Here is a 27,867-nt window from a genome sequence, read left to right as displayed (position 1 = left end):
TCCTTGAAAACACAGTTTGAGGTTACCGATTTTGTGTATACTTGATATTAATAGTAAAATGTGCAAATACATTACCTTGAGCTTCACAAGAGCCGTTGCCAAGAGGTTTGAAACCATTCTGGCACAGACACCGAAAAGACCCGGGTGTATTTGTGCACAAGTGCATGCAAGGTCCTAAAGACTGAGCACACTCATTGACATCTAGAATAATAAAAGGACCAACAATACTGGAGTCAAAATTAAAACAATGCACTATATTTGGATTATTCTTGATATCAAGTGGAAAACGAGCATTTGCTAATACTAAGGGTATTTGGAAGTATATAGTATATAGACTACACATTATATACTATATCCTTCCTTAACATTAAAATTATACACTTAAAATAGTAATTATTATTATGATGATGTAGCAATATGCCAAATACAATGATGCATATTCAAAACTATAGTACAGCATTTGGGGTTTTTACATTTTCAAAACAAAACATCAAATGTGTTATAATTTTCAAAATGAAACTCCCTTTTATGAATTATTGAAATATTTTCTGGAAAATTCATATTTTATCAAGTTGGTGCAGCTTTTGTCTACCTTAGAAAACACGTATGGTTGTTTCTTTTTTTGATCAAGTTAAACTGCACTCAACTGTCTTGAGCTCTGGCTCAAATCAAATGTCAAGAAAGAGACGTCAAAAACACATTCAGTTGTGGGATACAGTATTACCCAGAACAGTATATGCTGCAGAAATTATATGACTAGTATGGTAGTGCACAGTTCCAGAAATAGTCTGCTTCGAGGCACAAGTGCAGCTATACTGTACCTTCACAATCGAGTCCATTTGCAGAAAGAGTCATTCCAGTGGGACAAGAGCACAAAGCTCCCCAAAGCTGGTCAATGCAAGTATGTCTACAGCCACCATTCCCATTATGACAACTTTTACCTAGGTCACATAAGGATGAAACAAATAAAGCTAACCTGTTGTCTGAGATGTGTTACATGATCAGTCAAACACACTTCAAAGCAAATTACAGTGCAAAAAATAAATAATAAAAATGAGTCTTTATGTACCACATGTAAGAGGCTCATCTCTCTTTTCTGAGCACTGAGCAACTCCATCACACCTCTGTCTCGGGGTTAGACATGTGCCATCAGAACAGCGGATGTTCATCTTCCCACAGGAACCTAATAAAACATGATCAGGCAAATATAACATGACTCTTAGACACCAATAAAAAGGCTGTATATGATATTCTAAACATCAACAGAAATACTGTGCATACAGGGCGTGGATGAATGTTGTGTGTAAATCAAAAAATGTTTTGTGAGTGTGACGGGACACATGGTTTCCAACTACAATTTGTGTTTTACTTTAAACTTTTTTTTTTTTTTTTAGGTCACATACAATTTACATGTTTTTTTAGTATCAACTAGTAGACTTCCTAGAGCTTGCTATACATGGAACCAGGACAATAAAAGCATTTACATGCGCAATCATAATGCAATGTGTAACAATGTGAAATTGTAATACATTTATCTGAATCTTTCCTATTTCGCATTAATGAAAAGGTGGCCCCATTTCCCTTTTGGTAGGGCCCAGATAACTAGAGGCTGTGCCTCTTCGTGCATTTATTTTAAACAATTGGTGCTATAAGAAGTCACAGGTTGATCTAATGAACTGACAGACATGCATTGTTTAATGAGGTTCAGAGCATCTCACCACAGGTTTCTTCATCAGAGTTGTCACCGCAGTCGTTGACGTCATTGCAGAAAAGCTCTTGTGGGATGCAAATGCGGTTCTTGCACTTCCAGTCACCTGACAGACACCCTAAACGCCTGCTGCAGTCCCACTCACCTGAAGCGTCGGGACACTGGGGCCGGCCGTCACAAACACCTGACCCAATCACACACCCGGAGCCATCTGCACACTCCAAATCTCCAGGCGGACATACTAATGGCATAAAAATCTGCTTGTTTATTCACGTTCTACTTCCACAGAAACAACCAGATGCAATCTGATCAATTCAACAAGTGAGCATAAAGACAGATGGTGTCTGTTACATACAGCAGTCCATCTCATCAGATCCATCCTGGCAGTCACTGACACCATCACAGCGCCAACTGTGTGACACACACACTCCATCATCACACTGCCACTGATTTCTGCTGCAGCCTCCGTGAACACCTGAAACATTCACAGCTGGCGCTCACTTTACACTCACTTTTCCTGGACCACAAAACCAGTCATAAGGGTCAATTTTTCTAAATTGAGATGTATACATCATGCTGCTAAAGCTGAATAAATAAGCTCTCCGTTGAGGTCTGGTTTGTTAGGATCGGACAATATTTGGCTGAGATACAACTATTTGAAAATCTGGAATCTGAGGGAGCACAAAAATCTAAATATTGAGAAAATCACCTTTAAAGTTGTCCAAAGTTCCTAGCAAAGCATATTACTAATCAAAAATTAAGTTGAGATACAGTTACAGTAGGAAATTTACAAAATATCTTAATGGAACATGATCTTTACTTAATATCCTAATGATTTTTGGCATAAAAAAAAATTATAATTTTGACCCATACAATGCATTTTTGGCTATTGCTACAAATATACCCCAGCGACTGGTTCTGTGCTCCAGGGTCACGTATGGATTACATGATGACTCAACACTTTATACAATCTGGATACGTTTTGTAGGTCAAATGAAAACATAAAAAATAAATGAAATAATATAAAGACATGTTTCACAGGTTTTAGTTATTTGTGGACGATTATATGGCTTGCTTTCTGCCATCTTGAAAGATATACATGCTCTATGACACTTAAATTAATGATTCATTGATGAATTTTGAATTGAGTGAAAACAGTCAGAGGAGCCATTTCCAAGGCCTCTATGAATGTACGAAAACGTTGTACAACAAAGTTAAGCTGTAAAGAATTATGAAACAATTCAGCAAAAATCTAAAATGTAACAAAACTTTATTCAATAAATATTGTAGTTAAATGAAGTTGCAACATAAAACATGTAACAATTTTAAGATGCAGTAAAAACAGTAATATCGTGAAATATTACTACCATTTAAAATAACTGTTCTCCATCGCAATACATTGTAAAACGTAATTTATTTCTGAGTCAAAGCTGAATTTTCAGCATCATTAGGCTACTCCAGACTTGTCACATGATCCTTCAGAAAACATAAATATTACCGCTCCAATAAAAGTGTATAAAAGAGAATTACCTGAGAGTAAGGCGAACACCGCCGAGCAGCAGATTAAGAGCCACAGGTCCATCACTCACCTGCCTGAGCCACGCGCGTCTGCGGACCAATCACACGCCTTTATAACATCCAGCTGCGCGAGACCTGCTCAATCATGACGTCATGCAATCTTTTGTTTAAGAAGTAAATATGCATCGAGCAAAAGTTTGGAATAATTAATATTTGTATGTTTTTGAACTTTTTGAACAAACGCTTATTTGATCAAAACATAGGCTACAGTAAAAAGAGTAGGAATAATATTGTGAAATGTTAATAGTCTTTCAAATAACTGCTCTCTGTTTAAAATTTTATTTATTCCTGTAACGATAGAGAATATGCACAGATTATGTGTTTACTTATTTAAAATAATTTTGTCAATTAATATTCTCAGTAATGCTCAGATATGCCGACACACACACACACACACACACACACACACACACACACACACACACACACTCACTCACTCACTCTCACACACACACACACACACACACACACATACATATACATATATGCTAGAAGTAAATTAATGCCTTTATTCAGCAATGAAGCATTAAATTATTTAAAATTGTCAGTAAAACATAATTTTACAAAACACAAATAAATGCTGTTCTTTTGCACTTTTTATTAATCAAAGAATCTTAAAAATAAAAAAAAATGTATCACAATTTCCACAAAAATAAGCAGCAAAACCTGTTTCATCAACAATAATAAGTAATAAATAATTATTAATAGGCTAATTGAGCAACAATAATGATTGATAATAACGGAGCATCAAATCAGCATATTAGAATGATTTCTGAAGCTGAAAATTCATCTTTACAATCACAGGAAATCATTGCAGGATAAAAAGGAAACGATTCACTAAAACAGCATCATTCATGGACTACATTACAAACATCAGTTAATGGAAGTTAACAGACACAACTGGGATAATCTTCAGAAGATTTTAATGCTTCAGTTTTTATATTACAACAATGCAATTTCATCTGAATTTCATTTTAATTTGTAGCGGCCAAATATGAGAAAATCAGTCTAGACAAGAAATATAGTACAAAACACTGAGTGACAATGTGATACAAACCAGATTTCAAGATGTAGTTTTGCCAAATTATGCAAAAAGACATTGACACAAAGCTGTAATTAAATTTTACAAACAGTTTGGTTTAATAACTTTCACATTTTTAAAAACAGACCGTTCCTAATATAAAGTTGCTGAAAATGTCATAACATTTTCACACGAAATTTTCGTTTAAATAAATAATATTTAGCTAAATATAGTAGTAAATATATGTATTTGTAACATTGTGAACACCATTTCTAGAGTTTGCATAAATGTAGCCTACATATGTCATAATAACATCGTGCAATGTATGTATATTTAATAAACAGCAAATATAAATACTGTCCTCTGTCCATTGGTTCTGTTCTGACAGCAATAGCAGCGATTAAATAAGGGACAATGCTGACATCTAGTGATATGAGCTGGTACTGATATCACTGGAGCTTTGTTATACCATTACAAATCACATTAATTCACCATTAGCACAAACCTTGACATCATTTATGGCTATATTGATTTCCATAACCTGTCATGCACACTTCTTACTCTTTTGCCTAGTTTTAGCTAGTTAGAGCGACCATCATCTTACTGTTGAAGGCATAAAAACACTGATTGGTAAAATATTTTTATGTGCACGCTTAATATTTTTGTATAGCTGTTTTATTACTGCAAATATGCACAGGTGGCTATCAACGCACGCTTATGGAATAGTCTTATTTTTTAGGTGCTGAATGGCGGATGAACACACACACAAACATCACAATCTCATAGTAATGCTATTTAGAGGCAGTAACTCCCATCCCGTTCAGTTCCAGTCTATTATGAAGTCAATAGATGGACAGCAACACTGACAAACCACTGCCTGGAACCTAAACATCACTGATTAGAACACACAATCTGATTAGCCAATGAAAATCGAGGATAGTTTGCATATTCAATTTTGCTCGGTTTTATAAGCCAATCGACGGGAAGAGAATTCATGACGGGCATTACGTTTGTCCAATAGAAAGCTGGAAGGTGGGGCTTATGCAGAGCGCGTATCGCGTTGCGTGCATTAAGGTTAGGTTGCGCGCGCTGGAGGCCGTCGTCTGCTGCTGTAATTCGGCTACAGTGGGAAGGAAAATATTGTTTAAAAACGACTTTTACCCACTCGTGAATAACCCGTTTCGGTCGGATTTTACGCTACTCCTTCCTTACAGAGAAAGCGTCTCGCTAAAAGGGTGAGTTGACGGGTAAACGAAAAGATAACGGCTCGCAAACCCGCTTGAAAGCTGTTTATTTTTCTGTCAAAGAAAGTAGCGCAGGCTGCTAACGGAGCGGTTTACACAAACTCACACAAGCAGCCAGATTTCAGCTTTGCGTTCATGCACGGATAAAAGAGCGTATAATGCAGCGATTAATGTAAATGTGTTGATCAATGGGTTTGTTATATTGTAGGCAGACCGGGACAGAGAGTCGATTAGCGGCCCATGCAGCCATAACGAGCCCGTGATACACCACCAGACCGCTGGAGAAGGTAACAACGCGTTCATTAATCATTTGACAGTCGTTTTAAGCTTATAGATGAGATGATGATGGCTAGGGTAAGCATGGTTGATTTATATGCATGATTAGAAAGATACCAGCAGTTAAATGTGGTGATGTTTGCTAAATATCAAATTGTTTTGCTGAGAGAATACTGGGATATAACTCACACCTGCCTCATTGGCATCTATGTATTGCTCATCTCAGTCTCTGGCTGTGTGTGTCAAACGCTTAGAGAGCTGCCTACCTAGACAGCATTCTTGGGCATCAAAGTCGCGTTAATAAATGCTGCCACAATCAAACATTCCTACACGGCAATTATGGGCAAAAAATGGCTCATTTTAGACTCTTCAGAAACACATGTGGTCTGTGAACGTTCCAAACGTTCTAAGAGATCCGGAAACGCTTAGGGTGTTCCAGAATCCACATGTATCTGGATTTGAACGTTCTGTTATGGTTTATGATGCCACGAAACATTAAAGTTCCAATACACCCCCCTCACCCACCCTTTACCCTATTTTTTAATGCTTTGAACATTTGTTTTGAATCTTTCAAATGCATTCTTGAAATCTGCTAATATGAAATCTGAATGTTCCAAATGTGACTCTAATATAAAAAAAAAAAATTCAAACGTTCTATTGAAGTTGTTCAAACTTGCATGTGATGTCCAAATTGCTGTCAGGTTTGACAGTTCACTGAGATCTGTTTTGTGTTGTTGTTTGTTTGTTTTTTGGAGTTCTGCATTCTTAAAATCAGAGATTGCAGAAATTGCTACACTTAAAAGAAGAACTTGTTCAGATAGTTCAGCATATTATAGACATTAGATAATTTTTTTTCATTCGTATATTTGGCTGTGGCTGGCAAGAAACTCTCTCAGCTCAAATTAGCCCATTGAATCTTTCCTTATGTCACCCATCTGCAAAGCATCTTTTGGCCTGATCATGCTGTCAAACATCTTCATTTTATCCTCATCTTAAGTGAATTACTTAAAGTAACATTTCTAGGTATTTACAACAATCTTTTCTCATGGCCCATCGATTCCTTTGTAAGAAATGGCACTCAGACTAAGAGTATGTTGTAAGCCTGACGGTGGTGATCAAGATGTTTTACTTCCACTTTTCTTTTGTTCACAACATGGCAACGTTCGCCAGGTTTCTCTGCATAGATTTTGTTGTTATGTGGAACCTCTTTTTAAATTAAATTTTAAATCCTTTTAAATGAAAGATGGCCTTCTGCGGTATTATCTTCTCTTCTGTATAAAATTGTAGTTTCAAAGAAATCCCTCGTTTCGGTATCAAAAGCGGACTGGCTGAGACCAATACTAGAGAAGCAGTTCTTGGTAAAACAAGAAAAGCTATTTATATTGAACACTGTCCTTTATTTAAAGCTGAAATCTGATTTCTGGTCTACTATTGTCACCAGAAAAAAATAGCAAAAATAGGGATGTTTTAAAAAAAAATTTAAATGATGTTTCAGCATGGTTTTTATTATTATTGAAAGTGATGCATTAAATTAATAAAATGTGACAGTAAAGAGGTTAGAAATGTTACAAAATATTTTTATTTTAAACTTTGAACTTTTTATTCAAAGAAAGGGAAACTTTTTGAAATGTTACTGTTTTCACAAAATATTAAGCAGCAGAAGTTTCTTTTGTTTTTTTTCCCCCAACATTGCTAATAATCAGAAATAATAATAATAATAATCAGCTAATAATTCAGCTTTGATCACAGGAATAAATTACATTTTAAAATATTATACCAATCCCAAACTGCATATAAAAACAAAACTGTAAAAAAAAAAAAAAATTCATCAAATAATGGTTCAGGATTTGAGTAATTATTAGGTAATAAAGCATCCAAAAATGCACCCCCTCCCCCAAAAAAACAAAACAAAATTAAAAACAATAATAGTGCTACTACTACTACTACTAATAATAATAAAGAACGAAACTGCCTGCCCAGCTGTTGAACAGTTTAAAAAAAAAAAAAAAAAATACAAAGATAAAGTCGAATTAAAATTAGTCAAGAAACGGGAATGGAGGTTTGTAGTCTCATCCCTGAAGTTTGTATTTATCTTTGGCTATTCTTGATTTCTGCTTCTCTCCACTCAGGTAACTCCTTGCCCCCCTTTCCTCTCCTGTTTCCTAAGCTTCTCTGTCCCCTGCTCCTCATAATCAGCCCAGAGACCCTCTTCCTAAAGGCCAGTTAGGAACGTTGGGTCTGTTCCTCCCCATTCTCCCAGCCTCCATCTGTCTCTAACTCCACCTGCCCAGTAGGGGGCTGACCGCTTATTGGACACCCCAAAAACATGTCCTCCATCTTGCCTTTCACTCCACCCGTGGTGAAGCGTCTGCTGGGCTGGAAGAAGTCGGCCAGCGGTTCGAGTGGAGCGGGAGGGGGCGGAGAGCAGAACGGCCAGGAGGACAAATGGTGCGAGAAGGCTGTCAAAAGCCTGGTGAAAAAGCTGAAGAAGACAGGCCAGCTGGACGAGCTGGAGAAAGCCATCACCACACAGAACTGCAACACCAAGTGTGTCACCATTCCCAGGTACGCCGACACGAAAAGCTCACCGCATTCCTGCTTTTAGATCAGTGGCGCCTTCAATTTGTCAGTCTAACACATTGAAATCGAAAACTTAGGGGAAAGAATGAAAATTGTTGTTTACTCATCCTCTTGTTGTTCAAGAATTGAGCTCTAAGAGAAAATCAGGTGTATTGCTAGAGTTTGCGTAAGAAGTAGCGGTTGACCGATGTGTCGCCAATTTGACATTTAATTATCAGCATCGGCCGATATTTATTTTCTTTTTGGCTGATATGTCAAAAGCAGGACTCTTATTTTGACACTGATGTGAACGCCAACTCCTGAAAGCATGGTGTTCCTGTTATTTCCTGCCTCTGTTTAACAGTTCTGACTAATAAATTATACTTGGAGCATGTTGTGTTAATGTCATATTCATTGTGTGCTGTATGTGAAATTAATTTTATTTGAGAAAATTATTTCAATAACAATTACTTTGTGAAAAATACTATAATAGAGTTGCAGAATCAACTAAATCTAAATAAATCAGTTTTCACGTTTTCTATTTTTTAATTTTTTTAATTGTAATTTAGTAAGTAGCAGTGTTGGGGAAAGTTACTTTTAAAAGTAATGCATTAAGATATTGCGTTACTCCATAAAAAAAGTAACTAGTTGCGTTACTCAGTTACTTTTTATGGAAAGTAATGCATTTTGTTACGTTTGCGTTACTTTTTGTCACATGGACTGGGCTGCTTATTTGTTTTAACCAACTAAAAAACAAACAAATGTTACATTTTTGGCAACTTTCACAGCAAAAGTGAAATTAATAAGCTTCAGGCCAAAGGAAGTGCCTCTGCACCAGTGAATAAATCGGAAAACAAAGTAACTTATTTGAAAATGTAACTTGGAAGTTTAAAAGTAATGCGTTACTTTACTAGTTACTTTAAAAATGTAATCTAATAATGCAACTCTCATTATTTCAATGCGTTACCCCCAACACTGGTATGTAGTATGTAATGTAAATAAATTTAATTCCCACAATCATGCGTGCGTTTTTGCTTTATTATTATTTTTTTAATTACGTGTTTTTACTTTTGGAAAAACATGAGGATGAGTAAGTATTGACTCCCTTTTGAGATGTGTAGAATTGCAAGCCAATGGACTTTTTGTTAATTTGAGTCGTCATCTAATTATAAAGCAAGTCTTCTAATGAATCAGAAAAGCTTTTATTTAATTTTCGAAGTGGCCTTAGCCGTATCATTGCGTGTGTTGCTTCGTGAGTGAAGGTGAAGGCATGACGCTGAGTTGCGTCTACCGTTGCGAAATATCAGCATTACTCCCCTTTGTTTCTTTAAGTGATTTCTGCTCCATCTGTCTTGACTTGAGTTAAGGTCATTCTGTACAGCTCCACATCACCTCCATTCTGAGCTCACGTAGGCTTCTCATGCTGTATGAATGTCTGCGATATCAACCATCAGACTGCTTTTATTCCATTTCTCATGACAAATGGTGGAATATCAGCGCTGCTATTTTAGGGAAATGCTAAGAGGAGAGGATGATTGAGCACGAGCCACAACACATCGATAGTTTGAAACCTGTATGGTACAGATACACAAGGGTTGGGTGATATGTCTGATACATTCAATCTGTTTTTCAGCTGTTTGGTGATATTTGAGAGAAATATTTATTTGCTATGAAATGGCTTTAAAGCATTTTTAAGTTTACGAAACTATTGATGTATTGGCATTTCAAAATCTTTAAAAATAATCAAAGTATGCTTTTCATTTGATAAATGTAAGAATTTTAATCATTTTCAAGAATTCTAATCCCTTCTATCTTTCTGTCTGAGGTTCCTGTGAAAATTGTGAGTTGCAGTGCAAAGTAGCCTAATCTTTAAGGACCACAATCGGTCAAATCTATATACATATTTATAATATTTAATAACACCAACATAATCAAATATTAATATTCTATAAATCGTCCATTCCTAAGATACACCACAGCTTTTTTTTTTATATTTAGATCATCATCATCTAGCAGTAATGTAGAAATCTAGCAGGTTCTCGTTATTTGCCATCTAATATGCAGCTTTATTTTGATGTGAGTTTCTAAACAAACTTGAAAAGGGCATGATCAGTGCATTTCCTGGGTTAATTCAGTTGAAAGGTGTTGTTGAAATGGATAATGCAAGCTTGTTGTATTTGCAAACGTATTGGCACTATCCTTTGTCCTAGAGAGATTTATTTCCATTGAGTTCTTTTAGCATTAGTTTTAACATCTCAGATCTACAGAATCATCATGTGTGTCATTTACCAAAAACTGGCCTGAATGTGCATCTCCCTCCACTGTTTGAAAAATTGTGCAATGGTTATTGTGAAAATGCTGTGCGACTTGGCACCGTGCCTTAATGCTCGATCGGGTTCACTTAGCAAACCTTCTTGGACTGTATAGCCTACAATGAATACAGGTTAAAATGACCTCCCTGCAGTTGAAATATGTACAAGTGAACATTAAAATGACTCTTCTCTGCTAACTACGGACTTGGATGCAGAGCTCCGGTCAGACCTTCAGAAATGTTTCCAGAGTCATCCAGAGTGCTTTGTCTTCCCTTGAGAGTGGATTCAAAGGGTGGGAAACTTTGCTTCCAACATGTGTTTTCTTCGGCTAATCTATTCTCTAACCTTGGAAGCTTGTGGGAACGGCTGGATCAGTCATTGTGTTTGTCGCTTGTCCTGTTTGGTACTGGCAACATCAGAAGCCTCCCTTACTGTCCTCTCCAGTCTCCTTCACATACCTGTGAACTTCGGCTCAGCTAGACTATTTTTGAGTGTCTTCAATTTGACTGTTCGTTGTTTATGAAAGGGCATAATAGCTTGTAAATTAAACTAAGATTGATTTCAGATTTGTTTCCGTTTTGCTGTAAATCATGTTCAGTCAGACATCAGTGTGAAACATTTTCTCCAGTGTTTTTTCTATCTTGAGTGCGTCGCGCACCATCATTTGACCAGGGAAGTCGTGTAGATATTATTTAACACCAGCTACTTTTAAAGGGATATTCCACTTAATGTAAATTGTCATGCCTTTTCAAAACTGAATATTTTGAGAAACTTCTTTTTTTTTTTTTTTAAACGTATAGAAGTCAGTGGGCTCCAGAGTGTTGTTTGGTTGCCAATATTCGTCAAAACCTCTTAATGATTGAAATTCATTTTCATATTTGGGCAGAGTATCTTTTAACATTAACACGTTTAAATACCACAGATTTCTGACCAATTTTCAGTACAATTTAGTAAGGATGCACCAGAATTTTGGCCACCGAAATGATTGGCCAAAAATGGCATTTTCATTGTTGTCCGAAAGAGAAAAACGGCCAAAAATATATGCTAATGTTATATGCGTTATTTTATTGGCTTGTTAGTATAACTAAAATTGAGGTGAAAAAAAATAAGTAAAAGAAAATAAATAAATTGACTTTATATTATTACATAATAATAATAATAATTCAAATTATTATAATAATACTATTAAAGCAGTTTTGATGTCGATTTTCGTCCAAGTGCATCCAGAATTTTTGGTTTTCAGCCCAGAATTTTTGGTGCATTCCTACAATTTAGTTTGTATGTACAAAGCTTGCTGCAGTTACTTGGCTAGTTCACAGCTTTTCATTTTGTTTTACTAGAGCTAAATGGATTCCTGTCTTTGTTGGGAAGTGAATCGGAGATAAATATGAAATAGCCCAGAACTTCAGGGCAAAAATCACTTAAACACATGATGTTTTTTTTACGATAAGCAGCAAATCTGTATTATAACTCTAGTCACTCGAGTTTTGAAGTTGATAATTGCACAAGCAGAATTGAATAATTTATCATGTGCTTTTAAAATGCCACTTAGAGACTTGTAGGCCAGTTTTTGTGCCTGAGTGATGATTAAATCACCCTGTTGCCCTCCCTAAGGGATATTTATCCAGTAATAGTACATTGCCGGCTCAATCAGTTGCGTATAATCTTGAATGAAAATCCGGAGGTGCAATGTTCACTTGTTCTGATTGGGAAATCAATTTTGAAATCTTCCAAACACATCCAGCTGTGTGTCCAATTTGCTCAAAACGAACATAATCATAAAATTCCCGCATATGCACATCCAGAACTAAACACTACGAGCAAGCCTTAAATTTGAGCTGATGTCTAGTCCTTTTCATTACTTGTTACGTTTGTCTTGTTTAAAGGGAAAACAAACCCGTATCTGTCTCGACCTGACTTCCTGTTGAAGATCTCAGCAGGCCGTATTATCAGCACAGGTCTTTTGTGTAAAAGTGCTGATAGTGTATCTGTAAGATGCCTTCAGTGAGTGTAAGAATGTGAAGAGGGTTTCTCGTGAGGACACAGTCGACTGGCGCTGTGGGTTTTTTCAAGTCTATTGATTGTAACCTGAAGACTCTATTATCTGTCTGGCTTTCCATACTATAATTAAGACCCGGCTTTCATTTGGATTCATAAATGATGTTAGAGTTGAGGGAAAAATGTCCTTCTACCAGTGTTTTCTTGATAAAAGCTCAGACCAGAATTTATTTGAAATGCTTATTTTAGTGCTATGAATTAGTCTCTGTATTATGGGAAATAACAAAAATGCAAATCAATGCTACTGAAATTAAGAGAAAGAGACTATCAGGTTAGCCATTTAAATAAATGGATGCCAATGTTATGAGCAGGCAAATCATTTTAAAATGTGAATTTATGAAACATTTCAAAAGATCGTCTTAAATTGCTTGTTCAGACGTCTTTCATTGATTTAAGATGTTGGTCGTTTGGCTCGTGTTCAAATGGTAGCCGGAAACGGGACACTCATTGACTCTTCGTTTACAGGAATCATCCTGAGATTTGACCGAGACGTGGTTTCCTTTGTGAGGCTTTTTTTTTTAATCTGGCCTGGGGTCCGTTTGGAAACTCGGCCCATGCGTCTGCTAAACCTTTTTAGTTTTATTTTAAGACTAACTCATTGTCTTCATTAGCCAGTCACCTGGTGCACAAAGAAGGCGGTGCTTTAAAAGAAAAGCTTTTTTGCTTTTATCTCGAGCCAAGTGTAGTATAGCCGGAGTGTGGGCAGACTGTGGCCAGCAGATGGACTCTCAGTGGTTTAATGGGGATGGGGTCTTCACACACCAGGATACAAGGGTTAATACCCTCCAAAAGTGTGTCATCTGTCTGGGATGTGGATGCCCAGTCATGCTGGTGTGAGATCCAGGTCTGTCAACTAGGTTTTGGGTATTTTAAATAACTGATATGAGCATCCATCTTGTGCATATGATGGACTAATGGAAGTTTGTTGTAGTAATACCATGAATAAACCAATGCGTTTTGCATGCAAATGTTACATTTCGTTATGTTATTTAATATTTTGACTAAAATAGTCTAATATTGATTGGATTCCTGCTAATTGTTCATAATAGGTTTGTGAATTATCATCATTATCTCGCTTGATTGCACATCTGTTAATATGACACAGTGATTGGCCATCTGCTCTATTGTTAATTTGAGGGTAAATACTGAATCGGGCTTCTATTGTTTGTGTGTGTGTGTGTTTTAAGAGTATTGGGAAACTCTTCATCTACTGGTGTTGAAACTGAAGTCCCCATCCCCCTAAAACAGGTCATGTGAGTTTGTAAACTCACTGTGGTTTCACTTCTTTTAATGGTTTCTCATATACATTCACTTTGCTCTTTCTTTCTTTCCTCTTAACGCTGCCTGGCATTTCATTTTTAGTAAAGCTCAAACTGAGACTTGAAAGAAAATGTATCCATTAATGGGCGATATTAGAGCTTTTTTGTTGAATTGATAAATTGTAGATTTAATTGTGCATACTAATGCTTAAAGTTCATCTTTAAAACACAACATTTAATAAAGCTGTAAGGTTATTGAATAAAAATGAAAATTGATACTGTAAATTGCTACAATCATAAATTGTAGCACTTAAAACACTAAACCCTAAAATAGTTTTCATGTTTTATTTAATCTATTTAGAATTTTTTTATATATAGAATTAATATAGTGATCATTTAATGGTTATCAGCCATAACGTAATTATCAGCATTGGTCAGAATATATAAATTGCTAACAATTATACTGTTCAAGTAGATGTTAAATGATGCTTTCTCTAGTGTCGCCATGTGAAATTTTATAAGAGATAAATTGCAGGTTTTTTTTTTCTTTAATCTGCTTTTAATGTTCTACGAATTTAACTCATTACCTTTTATAATGTTATTGCCTTTTGTCGCTGACTAAAAGTGTCTTGATCAAGTTCTCTGGGCATCATGAAATCTTAATTTCCTGAAGGAATAAGGACACGCTATACTCTGAGCAAGCTTCGCACAATATCTCGGGTGACATCGTTACATCAGGGTCGGTCTCATTAACTTTTGACATCAGGTAGCATTGAATGTACAGGTCGAGGGTTAGCGATACACGCGGCGCTCACATAACCTGCTCTAATGTTAATGTGCTCCTCAAGGGTTGTCTTTCTTACTCCTTTTGTCTCCTTAAGTGGTTTAATGTTGGTTAGTTTGTTGTATAAATGCTTGTTCTTAGTGTTGGGATGGGTGCTTTAAGTTTCAAGACACAAACACAACAAATTGTGCTAAAGTTAATTAGTTAAAGGGTTAGTTGAACCAACCAAACTTAAATGAAAATCATAATTTACTCGACCTCTTGTCATTCTAAACCAGTAAGACTTGGTTCATCTTCTAAAAACAAATGAAGATGCTTTTAATGAAAGCTGATTGCTTTCTCACCCCCCTTTGAATGTCCACGCAACCAAAACTCTGATACTTCATAAGAGTAATCCATATCAATTGAGTAGTTTAAGCAAGTTTGAGCTTCTGTGTTTGACATATTTTATATGCGTGTTGAACCACGTTTTGAAGCGTCAAAGTTTTGGTGTAATGGACTTTTGGAATTACATCAATGGAATTACATTGTTTTATTAATGTCTTCATTTGTGTTTCAAAGATCGTATGGGTTTGGAATATGACCTTGAGTAAATGGCATCTGGTCTAAATGACATCCGGTAACTGCGTTAAAAGATTTTTAAGAGCCTTTATACTGTATTAACACGTTTTTAATAAACTAATAAAACTGTCAGAAACTGGTGAACAGCAGTTTAGCAAAATATTTATTTTGCTTTAAAACAAGTTTTTGAGAACCCTGAGTAATTGCTATTGATTTAAAAAAATTAATTAAAATTGGAGATGAGCGATATTATCGGACTGATATCGGAATCGGCCCAATATGAAAAATTAGGCCGATATGTCTTGCGATAAGAGGAATACATTAACTCACGTGCTCAGGTTGTGATAGTGATTAGATCACGTCAACAGTGTGACTAATTTTTGAAGCAAAGTTTTGTCTGAATGACTATTAAATTGACTGACTGTTTTGGATTGCTGCATTTGCATTTCCATGTGAAGGCACATACAGAATGACGCGTTCAGTGTATAAACGGCAATAGCACGTGCAGCGGCAGCCTCCCCCGGGTCCTAATGCCCTTCAGTAAGGAGTTTTATCTAGTGGGCGGTGTTGGCCTGCTTCTAATTAAATTAAAAGTAAAATAACCTACACAAGTAACATTTAGACTGTTTCTGATTAAATAAAGCAGTAATTAATGTCATAAAATTAGTACGTTTTGATTTAAAGGTCAGAAGCTATAGCTTGCGTGAAAAAATATTACAAACATGACACTTGTAAATGAAATAATTTTATATATACTGATTTATTCATTGTGTAATGTTTAATTTTTTAAACCAATCATAAGCTCTTTAGACTATCGACAAATGTTAAATCTTAAAATGTTAGGGTTAACTGCATCATTCTGGGGGAAAAAATGCATTTATAGTTATTTTCAAAGCTTCATTATTAAGGTTTATTGCAAAAAAACCTTCATTATTGTTTATTTAATTCTAACAAATAAGTTCTTATTAAAAACTAACCAAAATTAAAAAAATATTTTGCTTATAATTTCTGCACAGGAGAGACTTGGTTTTGTTTCCAAACAAAAGGAAATATATCGGTATCCGCCAAAATGAGTTGAAAAATATCGGATATCGGCAAAAATCCAATATCGTGCATCCCTAATTAAAATGCACTCTTGTATCAAACAATCGTGACATACTAGGAGGTTGTGTTTGCTCCTTCAGTTGACTTACAGTTGCCATTTATTTTGACTTAAGCCCCCGTTCACACCAAGAACGATGACTATGAAGATAATGATATTAGCGTCCACACCAGAGGACGATATTGTCTGTTTATTCTAAGCGCACACTCGTCTGCCGCTTTAAATTCTCAAGCTCGTTATAGTGGGATGGATTCTGATTGGGTGTTGATGTTTTTATCGTTCATCAGCTGGAAAAAAATTGTTCTGAAAGGGATTCCAACTATATCGTTTCTCTGTGCCTTTATTGTTATAGCCTTGGTGTGGACTCTGCTACTCTTTAATATTGAGAGATTTTCAGCACTATATGTTTATCGTTATCTTTATAATTATCGTCCTTGTGTGAACGGGCCTTTATTCTGTGCAAGAACTGCCTACTTGGGATGATACCGCCTGATCATCTTTTAAAGCGACCAACTACAATTAATTTAGTTGTTTTGGTTTTGTTTGGGAATGATTAAATCTGAAATGGGGCCTAGTTAAAACCACATTAACATACAGGCCTGACAAAAAAAGTGTAAAGAAACACTGAATAATGTAGCTTGAAAGAACTGTAGTATGTTTATACTTTTAGTTGGGTATGGAACCAGTTTGTTGTATCTTAGATTATGTAGTGCAGGGCTCCAGACTGCGACTAAAATGGTCGTATTTGTGACCAAAAATATTTGCGAGTGAAGTTTTTGCTGAGGTCGCCACTGGCGACTATATCAATTTAGATGTTATGCCTTTTTTTCTGATTGTTTTGCGATCACATCTTATGTTATGTTGACGTAATAAACCGAGACGATGCACATCAATGTTTTCATTATTTGTAGCGCACTTGCCGTCCAATAATCGCAGTAAGCTTTGTGCTTTGTTACCTTTTAATAAACAAAGTAGGTTATCAGCTTTAAAATTCTGCCAAATTAATAATGAAATTCAAACAAATACGGTTTTGGCACTCCTTAATATAGCATGATCGACAATGCTTTAGCGCCTCAGTTTAAGCGGCATGTGAACTTATCAAATCTTTGTCTTTACTACTATAGTATGATAAAACATGAATGAACTTCCATTAGCTCATCAGCAATATCGTGTTCATTATCGAAGGCGATATATAAGCGATATTGCGTAGCTTGTCAGTGAACTACGGCTCTGTGTATTAAATGACGCTCCATTTGAAAACAGGTGATGGAGATTTGGTGCTAATCAAGGAACCGGCTTTACTGATGAGATCCGCATGCAATATATCGGCCAGCCCTACCTATATAATTGCATGCTACTAAAGAAGAAAAACCGACTGGATGTGTGAAAGACACATGACATAACATTTATAGGATGCATTGAGGAGGAGCACAAACTACACTCAGTGGCCAAGTGATGCTAACATTATGGTCCATGACATTGGACATCTACAAGATGGATTAAAATGCTGATATGACAGAAAACAGATGAGACACAAACACATGACAGTATGATTGAAATTTCAGTGTTGTTAAAATAAAAAAAAATTTGGCACCTAGTTTTGAGATGTATATTTTGAGCCCTGTAGTAACTTTCTTGCTTTTTATATCAATGCATTGTTTTTTTGTTTTTGTTTTTTTTTTCCTTTTGAGGCAATATTCTTAGACTTGCATTGGATTCCTGAGGCTGGCTTTCTTTCTCCAATAAGTGTACTGTACAGCAAAGCTGAGTTTATATTAATTTGGTTATTGCCTGTGTATACAGGAAAACTACTTCTGTAGCCCATGGGGCAGCTGCTGCAGGAAAAATGTAAATGAACAATTTAAGCGAAATCATCCATTCTCAGTATTTGGAAAGATTTAAGTGTACTTGTGATAAGAGCAGGTCACTGGTGGAGTCTGGCACGTGTTTTTGAGTCCCTTTTCAGAGACTGTTAAACCACAGGGGGCCAAAACTTCATTCATCACACATCAAGTCTGTGCAAGTCCTGTTCCTGTCATGTCACCGTGTCTGTTTCTCATCCCATGTTTCTTTTTCAGAACTACTGAAGGTCTTGTCTGATTGATTGATAGCATTCTTTATCTTGAGTGTGATGTAGGTCATAGGATCCTGTCCTGTGCTGCATGTTTAAATGTTGATATCTGATGTGAAATCCAACCCCTGAATGAAACGTCTCTTATAACGTTAATTGCCCTGTTTGTCTCATAACACACCCCATGATGACCGGGGAAGAGATTATGCACTGTAACTAGAGCTGGGCGATGTAGCAGAAAATATCAGCAGATATTAGATATCGACATAGCATAAATATGATAAAATTACAGGAAACGTAATTATCAACTTTTTTTTTTAGTGTAACGACTAAAACGGTGCAGTTAAAATAAACGAGGCATTGCTTTTCCACTAAACGAATGAGAAAAAAATTGTGTACAAAATTTGTCACTTATTACGTAGTGTTTCAGTAAATATGGAAACATTTGACTAGCTATTTGAGTTTGGAATCAGTTTACTCGAACAACATTTTCCATTGCGAATATATTGTGAATGTTCAATATATCGCCCAGCCCTATCTGTAACTTTAAATACATTTGTCAGTTTCTCTTCGGTTTTCTCATCTCACTGTTATATGTGAATTTTCCATTAGAGTGGCTTCTTTTATTCGAGGTGGGCCGCGTTGTTCGCCAGCTTTAGGCGAACAACGCAAAATGTCTCGAATAAAAGAAACAATGCCCTTTGATTATCCTGCCATGGTACTTCATCTTGGTATTTTTGAATGAATCATGCCCCATGTTTATCATTTTTTTGTTTCTTTGTGTTTTTGTTTTTTCTTTCTTTTTGTTTTTGTTTTTTTACTTTCTGTGCACAGCAATTGCTCTGAAATTTGGGGACTGAGTACACCAAATACGATAGAACAGTGGGATACCTCAGGCCTTTACAGCTACCCTGACCAAACCAGGTGAATATCCTCTCCTGACATTGTGCCACACTCACCCCACGAGACACAGGTGGGGCTGAACGAGCACAGGGGGCTCCGGGGCCGTGAATAAACACTTTAACGCGCTTCATTATAGTTGATGTAGAATTAATCTTGGAAGATGGAAGCACTTATTTTGTTGTAGAGTTTTAATTCTAAATGCTACAATAGATTTAAAGCAGATGGACACGTACATTCACTTCACTAAAGTAAGGAGTTTAAAACAGTGGTTCTCAACTGCTTTTATTGATTTTTATTTTATATTTGGTGACCCAACATATGAGACAATTTGCTGAATTTATGCAGAAGTGAACTGTTTATATATACACATTCATATATACACGATTTTTTAAATATATGCTGAGCCATAGTTTGGGGTCAGTAAGGTTTTTTTTTGTTTCTTTTCTTTTTTTAACTAATGCTGTTATTCAGCAAGAATACATCTAATTGATAAAGTCATCGTAAAGACATTTATAATGTTAAAAAGGATGTCCATTTCTGATAAATGCTGTTCTTTTGAACTTGTTAATCAAAATATCTTGAGAAAAATCACTACGCAAAATAAAAAAATATTAAGCAATATTTAAAGAATAAAATGTATGAATGAAATCTAAAATAGAAAAATAGTTTTGGAGTATTTAGTTTTAGATAAGTTTGCTTTTAATTTTGTTTTTGTTTTTAATTTAAAGTTATATTTATGTATATTTATTTATGTATATAAAGAATTATTAATTTTATGTATTTTGTGTTTTGATGATCAAATAAATGCAGAATTAGTGAGCATTAGAAACTTTCATAAACACTTTTGACTGATATCTTATATGTAACTTAAAGTTATGCATTTTGATTTGTATTCATATTAAAGTAAACACTTTCCACATTTGAAAACTTTTCATAGTTAAATGATTAGTTGCATTTAGAATGATTATTTTACATTTTTGGGGTCACCAACCATTGGTTGAGAACCAGTGATTTAAAATATTAGTGTTGTTATTGTAGCTTTCAGATGTTTTAATTGAAATAGATGAATTTTGCATCTCTGTTGTTGGTGATGTCTAATCTCACCATCTCCCCTCTTCCCTCCATCCATGCATGTCTTTCTCTGGTCATTTGGCATGCTCCCTCTCTTCCATTTCTCTCGCCCTCTCTCTGTGGACGCTTGGGTCAGATCTCTGGACGGGCGTTTGCAAGTGTCTCACCGCAAAGGTCTGCCTCATGTCATCTACTGCCGCATGTGGCGATGGCCCGACCTGCACAGCCATCACGAGCTGCGTGCCATCGAGACCTGCGAGTACGCCTTCAACCTCAAGAAGGATGAAGTCTGCGTCAACCCCTACCACTACCAGCGGGTGGAGACGCCAGGTATGGAAATTGGCAGCTGAATTGCCAAAAACATTTTGGCAATATGTGTTATTTGAACAGACACAGCTTTACTCTTTCTATTGAGCATTCATTCAATCATCTGAACGTTTGCTCCTGTAGTTCTTCCTCCTGTCCTCGTGCCAAGACACACAGAGATCCTGACTGAGCTGCCTCCTCTGGATGACTACACCAACTCCATACCTGAAAACACCAACTTCCCAACAGGGATCGAGCCTCCTAACAATTATATACCAGGTAGGAACACACTTGTCCAGAAATTTAAGGCCAAAGACTGTATACGTTATTGTGTAGTTCAAGAGTAATAACAAGTTTGTGATTTTCCTGTGTGTTCAGAAACTCCTCCACCGGGATACATTAGTGAGGATGGAGAGGCCAGCGACCAGCAGATGAATCAAAGTATGGACACAGGTACATTCCTACAGTGACATCACTATATGGGAATGATAGTCACGTGTGTTTGGTCTTTAGACAGTAAAGCACAATCTGCTTTCCTTTCTGAGCTCCAGCCAGACTTTCCCTAAATTATCTTCTGTGATTGAATACTTGGTGTTAGTTCACCCAAAAATGAAAACTCTGAATAAATTGTGAATAAAATACAAAATAAAAAATGTCAGGGCATGTTAAAACATCTCAAGGGCCCCAAAATCACCTTAGACCCTAGAGGGTTAATTACTCCCCCTCATGTTGTTCCAAACCTGTAAGACCTTCATTCAACGCCGGCTCCTGTGTCAGCAACACCACATGCATGCGTCGTGGTACTCTTGTGAACATGCATCGAAGACGGACAGAAGAGAAGAATTGTTGAATAAAGTTATTTTTGTTTTCTTTGCACTCAAAAAGTATATTCATAAGATTACGGTTGAACCACGGATGTCACATTGACGATTTTAACAATGTCCTTACTACCTTTATGTCAGTTGTGTTGCTGTCTATGGAGGGTCTGAAAGCTCTCGGATTTCATTAATGTTTGTGTTCCGAAGATGAACGAAGGTCTTATGGGTTTGGAATGACATGAGGGTGAGTAATTAATGACAGAATTTTAATTTTTGGGTGAACTATCCCTTCTAACTTCTCTAACCTCCCTGGAAAGAACAAGTGTTTTTTAATACACTACACAACTTTAGCTTTTAGAAACTAGGCATCATACACTTGCTGACTTTGTCAAAGGTTAGAGGGGAAAGATTAACGATTGAGGACTTTCAGACTTTCATGTCGTTCCGATCACAAACTCTTGCAGAAACATGCGCTTTATTGTTAGATGCGTGACAAATGAAAACAATGTCTTCTGAAATCAGCTTAAAATATCATATGTTTGATCTCCTCTGACTGGGTTGATTATTAAAATTACTTCTTAGGCTTCATGCTATGATTGTGAGGTTATGATAGTAATGCAACCTGAAGGAAGAACAAGTTTAACTTTTGACTTTTTTTTTTTTTCTTCATTTCTTGAGTTATTTCAAACAAAGTATAAATTTGAAGTCGACATTAAATGAAAATTCACTATTTTCTAAATGTGTGTGATTGATTTTATTAACAATTAATCCTCGCTTTTTTATTTAATAAAGCACTGTAACATGATCTTCCAGTGACGTGACCGATTTCTCTCTGATGATGTTGCAAGTTTGCATTCAGATCTGCCTCGTCCAATCAACAACTGATGGATAGAACCAAGTCCATGCCCTGCACGGGGTTTTTTTTTTTTTTTTTGGTTGTTTTTAAGTGTATGTCTCAATACAGTAAAGAATACCTGTTGCTACTTTTATTACATTGCAACTTTTTGTTTTTCAGCCCGTTGTGTCCAGAATTTTGTTTCTACCAAGAATTTCCATTTTACTGCTTTTTGCTGCCATTCTTACTTAGAATTTAGGATTCTTTTCGGAACCTTTACCATTAAACTTCGCTTCTGCTCTGGACAGGAATAATTTCTCAAATCATGTGCCTATTTTGACTGAAAGAGGATAAAACGGATAATAAAAAAAAAAAAATCCCATTGAATTATGGAACTGAACCGTGTCAGAGAATGTCAAGTTTTATATGGGAAAAAAGTTATTTCTTCTTGTGTTGTTGTGTAAGAATCTTTTTTTTTTTTTTTTTGTCAGGTTCTCCTGCGGAACTGTCACCAAGCACACTCTCGCCTGTCAATCATGGCATGGGTAAGACCTTGCTAACTGCTTAAACTCATTATAAATACATCTTCAAAGTCCTTACAATCTTAAGAAATGAGGAGGTTTACTACCATAGTCATACACTGGCTATGCACTGTACGTTTGACTTGGTCAAGTTGTTCTTACATTTGGCCCTTTTCATCTTTCTTTCAGACCTTCAGCCAGTGACTTACTCGGAGCCTGCGTTTTGGTGCTCCATAGCTTACTATGAACTCAACCAGCGGGTCGGAGAAACATTCCACGCCTCTCAGCCTTCCCTCACCGTGGATGGCTTCACAGACCCCTCCAACTCGGAGCGCTTCTGCCTGGGCCTGCTGTCCAACGTCAACCGCAACGCCACCGTGGAGATGACCCGGAGACACATAGGTATCAGGACATCTTCAGCTGCTCAAGTGTTTCAGTTGAATTTTAGGAAACGGTTCACCCAAAAATTAAAATTGGCATATTTTATTCGATCATGCATTTCCAAACCTGTATGACTTGCTTTCTTCTATACAATGTCTGTACAATGAAAGTCAATGGGGTCCGAAACAACATTTTTGTGTTGATGTTTTTTCGATTAGGACGAGGGGTCAGGCTGTATTATATTGGTGGGGAAGTGTTTGCCGAATGTCTTAGCGATAGCGCCATCTTTGTTCAAAGCCCTAACTGTAATCAGAGGTATGGCTGGCACCCTGCAACAGTCTGTAAAATCCCTCCAGGTAAGAGATTCACTCACTTTTTATTGTCCTCTGAACTGTCTAGAAATTTACGTCAACCATTGTGACGTAACGATAATCTCTTTCTTAGGCTGTAACCTGAAGATCTTCAATAACCAGGAGTTTGCGGCACTGCTGGCTCAGTCGGTGAACCAGGGCTTTGAGGCTGTATATCAGTTGACCAGGATGTGCACCATTCGCATGAGTTTTGTCAAAGGCTGGGGAGCCGAGTACAGGTATGACAATCAAACCACTTCACTGACAATTATGCCAATAGCAAAGTCATAAATTGTGCGTCTGTAAACTTATACTTTACAACCTCCTGAGCAAAAAAAAGTACATTTTGTTAAACTTTTTCAGGGATGATTTCTTTGTATTTTCTTTCCTTTTTGTAAGCTATATTTTATTTTAATTTTACCAAAAATTGGGTCCAAGTAATAAATTAATAAATAAAAATTAAAATAAGTAAAAAAATGATTTGAGTTGTCTTTACAACTACAAAAAAGTGAATACACCTCCTGAATGACCAACATTTAGATGGCATGGTACACTTCGTTCAAAAACTTAGAATGTTGTGCAGCTGTTTGAAGATTTCATATATAAACCATTAATTCCTCTGAATCGGTTTTGTTTTACTCTCTTTAAAATAATGCATAATAGTAAAAATTAAGTAAAAGTGAAATTTAAGCGAAAATGTGTAAAACTTGGTTTTAATTACACTTCCAGTGAAATGTATGATTCATTATTTCTCAAATAAATGAATGCATACAGGAATCCAAACAATGTTCATTATTCAACTATTGCAAATATTTTCTATTAAATTCAAATATAGTTTATGCGCTTAACCTCACTTTATTTACCATCGTCTTTGCGGCGACCAGATTGCCACAAATTAAATGTCTCATGTATCACTTCAGTATTTTTATTGCTGAAATGAGATTTAAACTTGCTCCTCTGTCTTTGTTCTGCTTTTGACATCCACAATTAATTAACTACATCACCAAGTTTCATGTTTTGACAGAGCTTAAATGCATCAACCTAATCTAAAACTAAGAACACTTACTCCCTACTTGGCATGTGCTAATCATTTATGTTGGAAGTAGTAGCTTTCCAGAAATGAAGACATTAAACGATACCAGTTTTTATACAGTATTGGTAGTACAGATGGACAAAAAATACTACCAGTCCTATCATGGCAACGACATAGCTCATGGATATCAATGAGGTTGTTGCTATGCAACTTTCTGGGGCTAATTAATATTCATGAGCCTAGCCTTTGCCATAGTAGGATTTAAAACGCATGCTGTCCATCACCCTATCAGTTCCTTTTGCCTGTTTCTCGCATTCCAGAATGATTATTTAAAGGGTTACTCCACCCCAAAATGACAATTTTGTCATTAATCACTGACCCCCATGTCGTTCCAAAACTGTAAAAGCTTCATTCGTCTTCGGAACACAAATATTTTAGATGAAAGAGGCTTGTGACTGTGACAAAGTATTCTCATCACTTCATAAAATTCAGATTGAACCACTGATGGCAGATGGACTATTTTGACGATGTCTTTCATACTTTTCTGGGCCTTGACGGTGTTAATTACTTGGCAGTCAATAGGACAGTCACAAGCCTCCCAGTTTTCATCCAAAATATCTTAAATTGTGTTCCGAAGACGAACGAAGCTTTTACAGTTTTGGAACGACATGGGGGTCAGTGATTAATGACAATTTTCATTTTGGGGTGGAGTAACCCTTTAAGACCCAAGCTGTCACTATAGTAGCTTGAACATAACTGTATGCTGTTGCAATTGAAATCCATGTTGTCCATGATGCATCCTGTGACCGTTGATTGTTGTGTAGACGGCAGACGGTGACGAGCACCCCCTGCTGGATCGAGCTTCACCTCAACGGCCCCCTGCAGTGGCTGGACAAGGTCCTGACCCAGATGGGCTCGCCCTCCGTACGCTGTTCCAGTATGTCCTAATCGCCGTGACCAAGCTCTCTGTCCTCTGCCCCCCAAAACGACTGATTCTACAATCACATCAACCGACAACTCAACTCGAAGAACAACAGACTTACTCGAACCCCGCCCCTCTTTCTCTTTCATAGTAATCGTGAGCCTTTCTCTGTCCTCTCTCCTCCCGACACTGATGTTCTCTCCGTTCGGACCTGAACGCAGCACTTGCTGTCTCATCAGCTTCATGCACCTTTAATTCTCTCTTGTTTTCTTTCATAAACCCTCAATATTAAATGTATTAGTAGTAGAATTTGAAATGTATATTGGTTATTTTATTTTGATGGTTTTCGAGAAGGAGGGAAGGTGCGTATGTTGTGTGGAAGTTCAAGAAGGCAGTAAATAACTTCACACACTTGTAGCAGCAAGGCTTTCCCCCCCTGATGAAGTAAATACTCTGATACGCTTTTAACAATTCATTTTCCTGGATGCCGATCCCAATCCGGTCGTTCAAGGAGGTTACTTTTTCTGGCAAAAAGTCACGTTCTTTGTTTTTATACACGTTGTTATTGTGACACGTTAAGACTTAATCATGGTTTTTGATTTTCTTCAGTAATGCCAAAAGATACTCGATTTCTTCCCCCAAACCACTATAAGAATGTTGCCTTTGATTTGAGGTATGCTGCTGTAAGTCATGCTTCTTTTCTTCAAACTTATAGAATGTTTAATGCAAAAAAATAGACCCCACGTTCAATTCGAACCTTACGCCGCCCCTCAGAATTAACTTTTTATTCACTGGGTGAAATATTCACTAGTTAGCTGTGGAGTGGTTTTGGAGCTTCTTTAGGGACTTTCGAAGGTTATTAAAGCGTCTCGCACAGTCCAGATCTTTAAAATAAAAACGATAAACGAAGAAAAAACCAATCCAAGTATTTAAGCTTTAAGTGTTAATAACTAGGTTATCCTTTTTTCCCTTTATCTTTCTTTTAGCTACTTTTTGTATTTTCATGTATTTTTATATATAAATATATTTAAGATCTTTAAAGCTCTCTTCCTTTTTATTAGAATTGAATATTTTTTTAGATCATGCCCTCTTTTTAAAGGAACATGGCTTCATAATGAAATGTCCTATCATACGAAAACGTTATTTAGCATGAAATTTTTATAAGCGCAAATATCTTTTTTCTCCTCTTTCTCCGTTTTCTAATTGAAGCTGTTGTCCCAGGTTAACGTTTCGCCCTGATCTCGAACCCCCTGAAGTACACCTGACTTTAATTTTCTTTTAGTTGCTTTCCTCCCATGTTCACAACACGATACTGAATAACCCACCGCCCCCCGAAGTATAGTTACCCGAAACCACGGCGGTGTTCTGTTTGTTTGCAATTGGGGAATTAAAAAAAGACTAAATAGGTTACTTTTACAGGGAGAACTGTGCAACTTTAGTGTGCGTGCTCGTTGTACAACTTTTACTAATGACTGTGATATAGCTGTCTGTTATTCTTTACTTGTTGTGGCAGTGACCAGGCGTTGCAAATATCCATTCCCCTCTTCCCACCTCTGTCTCCATATTTTCCTTCATTGATCTTAACTACTCTTGCGATTGTACTTTTAAGTGCATCTAGTAAAAAGCTGACAAAGATGTTGTGGCCCGTTTTTAAAGCCGATGAGCGGCCATTAAGACACTGGGAACATTCTGTTTGCCATTTTTGACTGGGTGTGGAAAGAAAACCAAATAGAACTGAAAGTGGACCAGACATATATGCATATTAATGTGCATATATAATTTTATTTTACTTTTTTTTTTTTTTTTTTTTCTGTTTAAATATTTTTTTTTCCTATTTTGCAAAGCATTTAACAGTTGGTGAGCTTGTTTTACCATTAGAGAGATGTATTGGTAGGACGTGAACTTCAGGCGATAAGCTTTTCAGGCGTGTTGCATATGCAGACTTCATAAATACACTAATAAAAAGTTTTAATTCTCATGTTAACACTTGTCTGGAGTATTTTCTTTTGTTTTTCTTGTTGCACTACTGCCATCAAAATTGTTAGTTGATGCCACTTGTATGTTATCTCAAGCTCTTTGCCAACAGTACTGGGTAAATAAGTACACTAACATTTGAGAACTTTATTAGAGATGAACTTGCTCGCTGTGGTTAAGTTATGCAGCAAATGTGGAACAGTCATAATTTGGGTAAAAC

The 27,867-nt window shown here is 36.5% G+C and overlaps 1 protein-coding gene across 4 annotated transcripts; it reads left to right on the top strand.

Moving 5' to 3' along the window:
* Positions 1-5,378: 5,378 nt before the first annotated feature.
* On the top strand, positions 5,379-27,655 carry LOC306865812 (mothers against decapentaplegic homolog 2). Of its 4 annotated transcripts, none has more exons than XM_079410622.1 (12): positions 5,379-5,542; positions 5,760-5,838; positions 7,957-8,392; positions 19,368-19,457; positions 20,644-20,837; positions 20,958-21,092; positions 21,192-21,254; positions 22,958-23,011; positions 23,177-23,389; positions 23,587-23,724; positions 23,813-23,957; positions 25,576-27,655. In XM_079410622.1, the coding sequence occupies exons 3-12, from the start codon at positions 8,154-8,156 to the stop codon at positions 25,697-25,699; spliced, it is 1,395 nt and encodes a 464-aa protein (XP_079266748.1). In that variant the 5' UTR covers positions 5,379-5,542; positions 5,760-5,838; positions 7,957-8,153; the 3' UTR covers positions 25,700-27,655. The 4 variants fall into 4 exon arrangements, with proteins under 4 accessions (XP_079266748.1, XP_079266745.1, XP_079266746.1 ...); XM_079410619.1 differs by having other exon boundaries at positions 21,192-21,266; XM_079410620.1 differs by having other exon boundaries at positions 5,385-5,542; positions 7,995-8,392; positions 21,192-21,266.
* Positions 27,656-27,867: the final 212 nt, after the last annotated feature.

This window comes from Barbus barbus, assembly GCF_936440315.1.
Source record: "Barbus barbus genome assembly, chromosome: 47".
Taxonomy (NCBI): Eukaryota; Metazoa; Chordata; class Actinopteri; order Cypriniformes; family Cyprinidae; genus Barbus; species Barbus barbus.
Note: the sequence above shows the minus strand (reverse complement) of the source record. Positions and strands in the feature narration are given on the sequence as shown.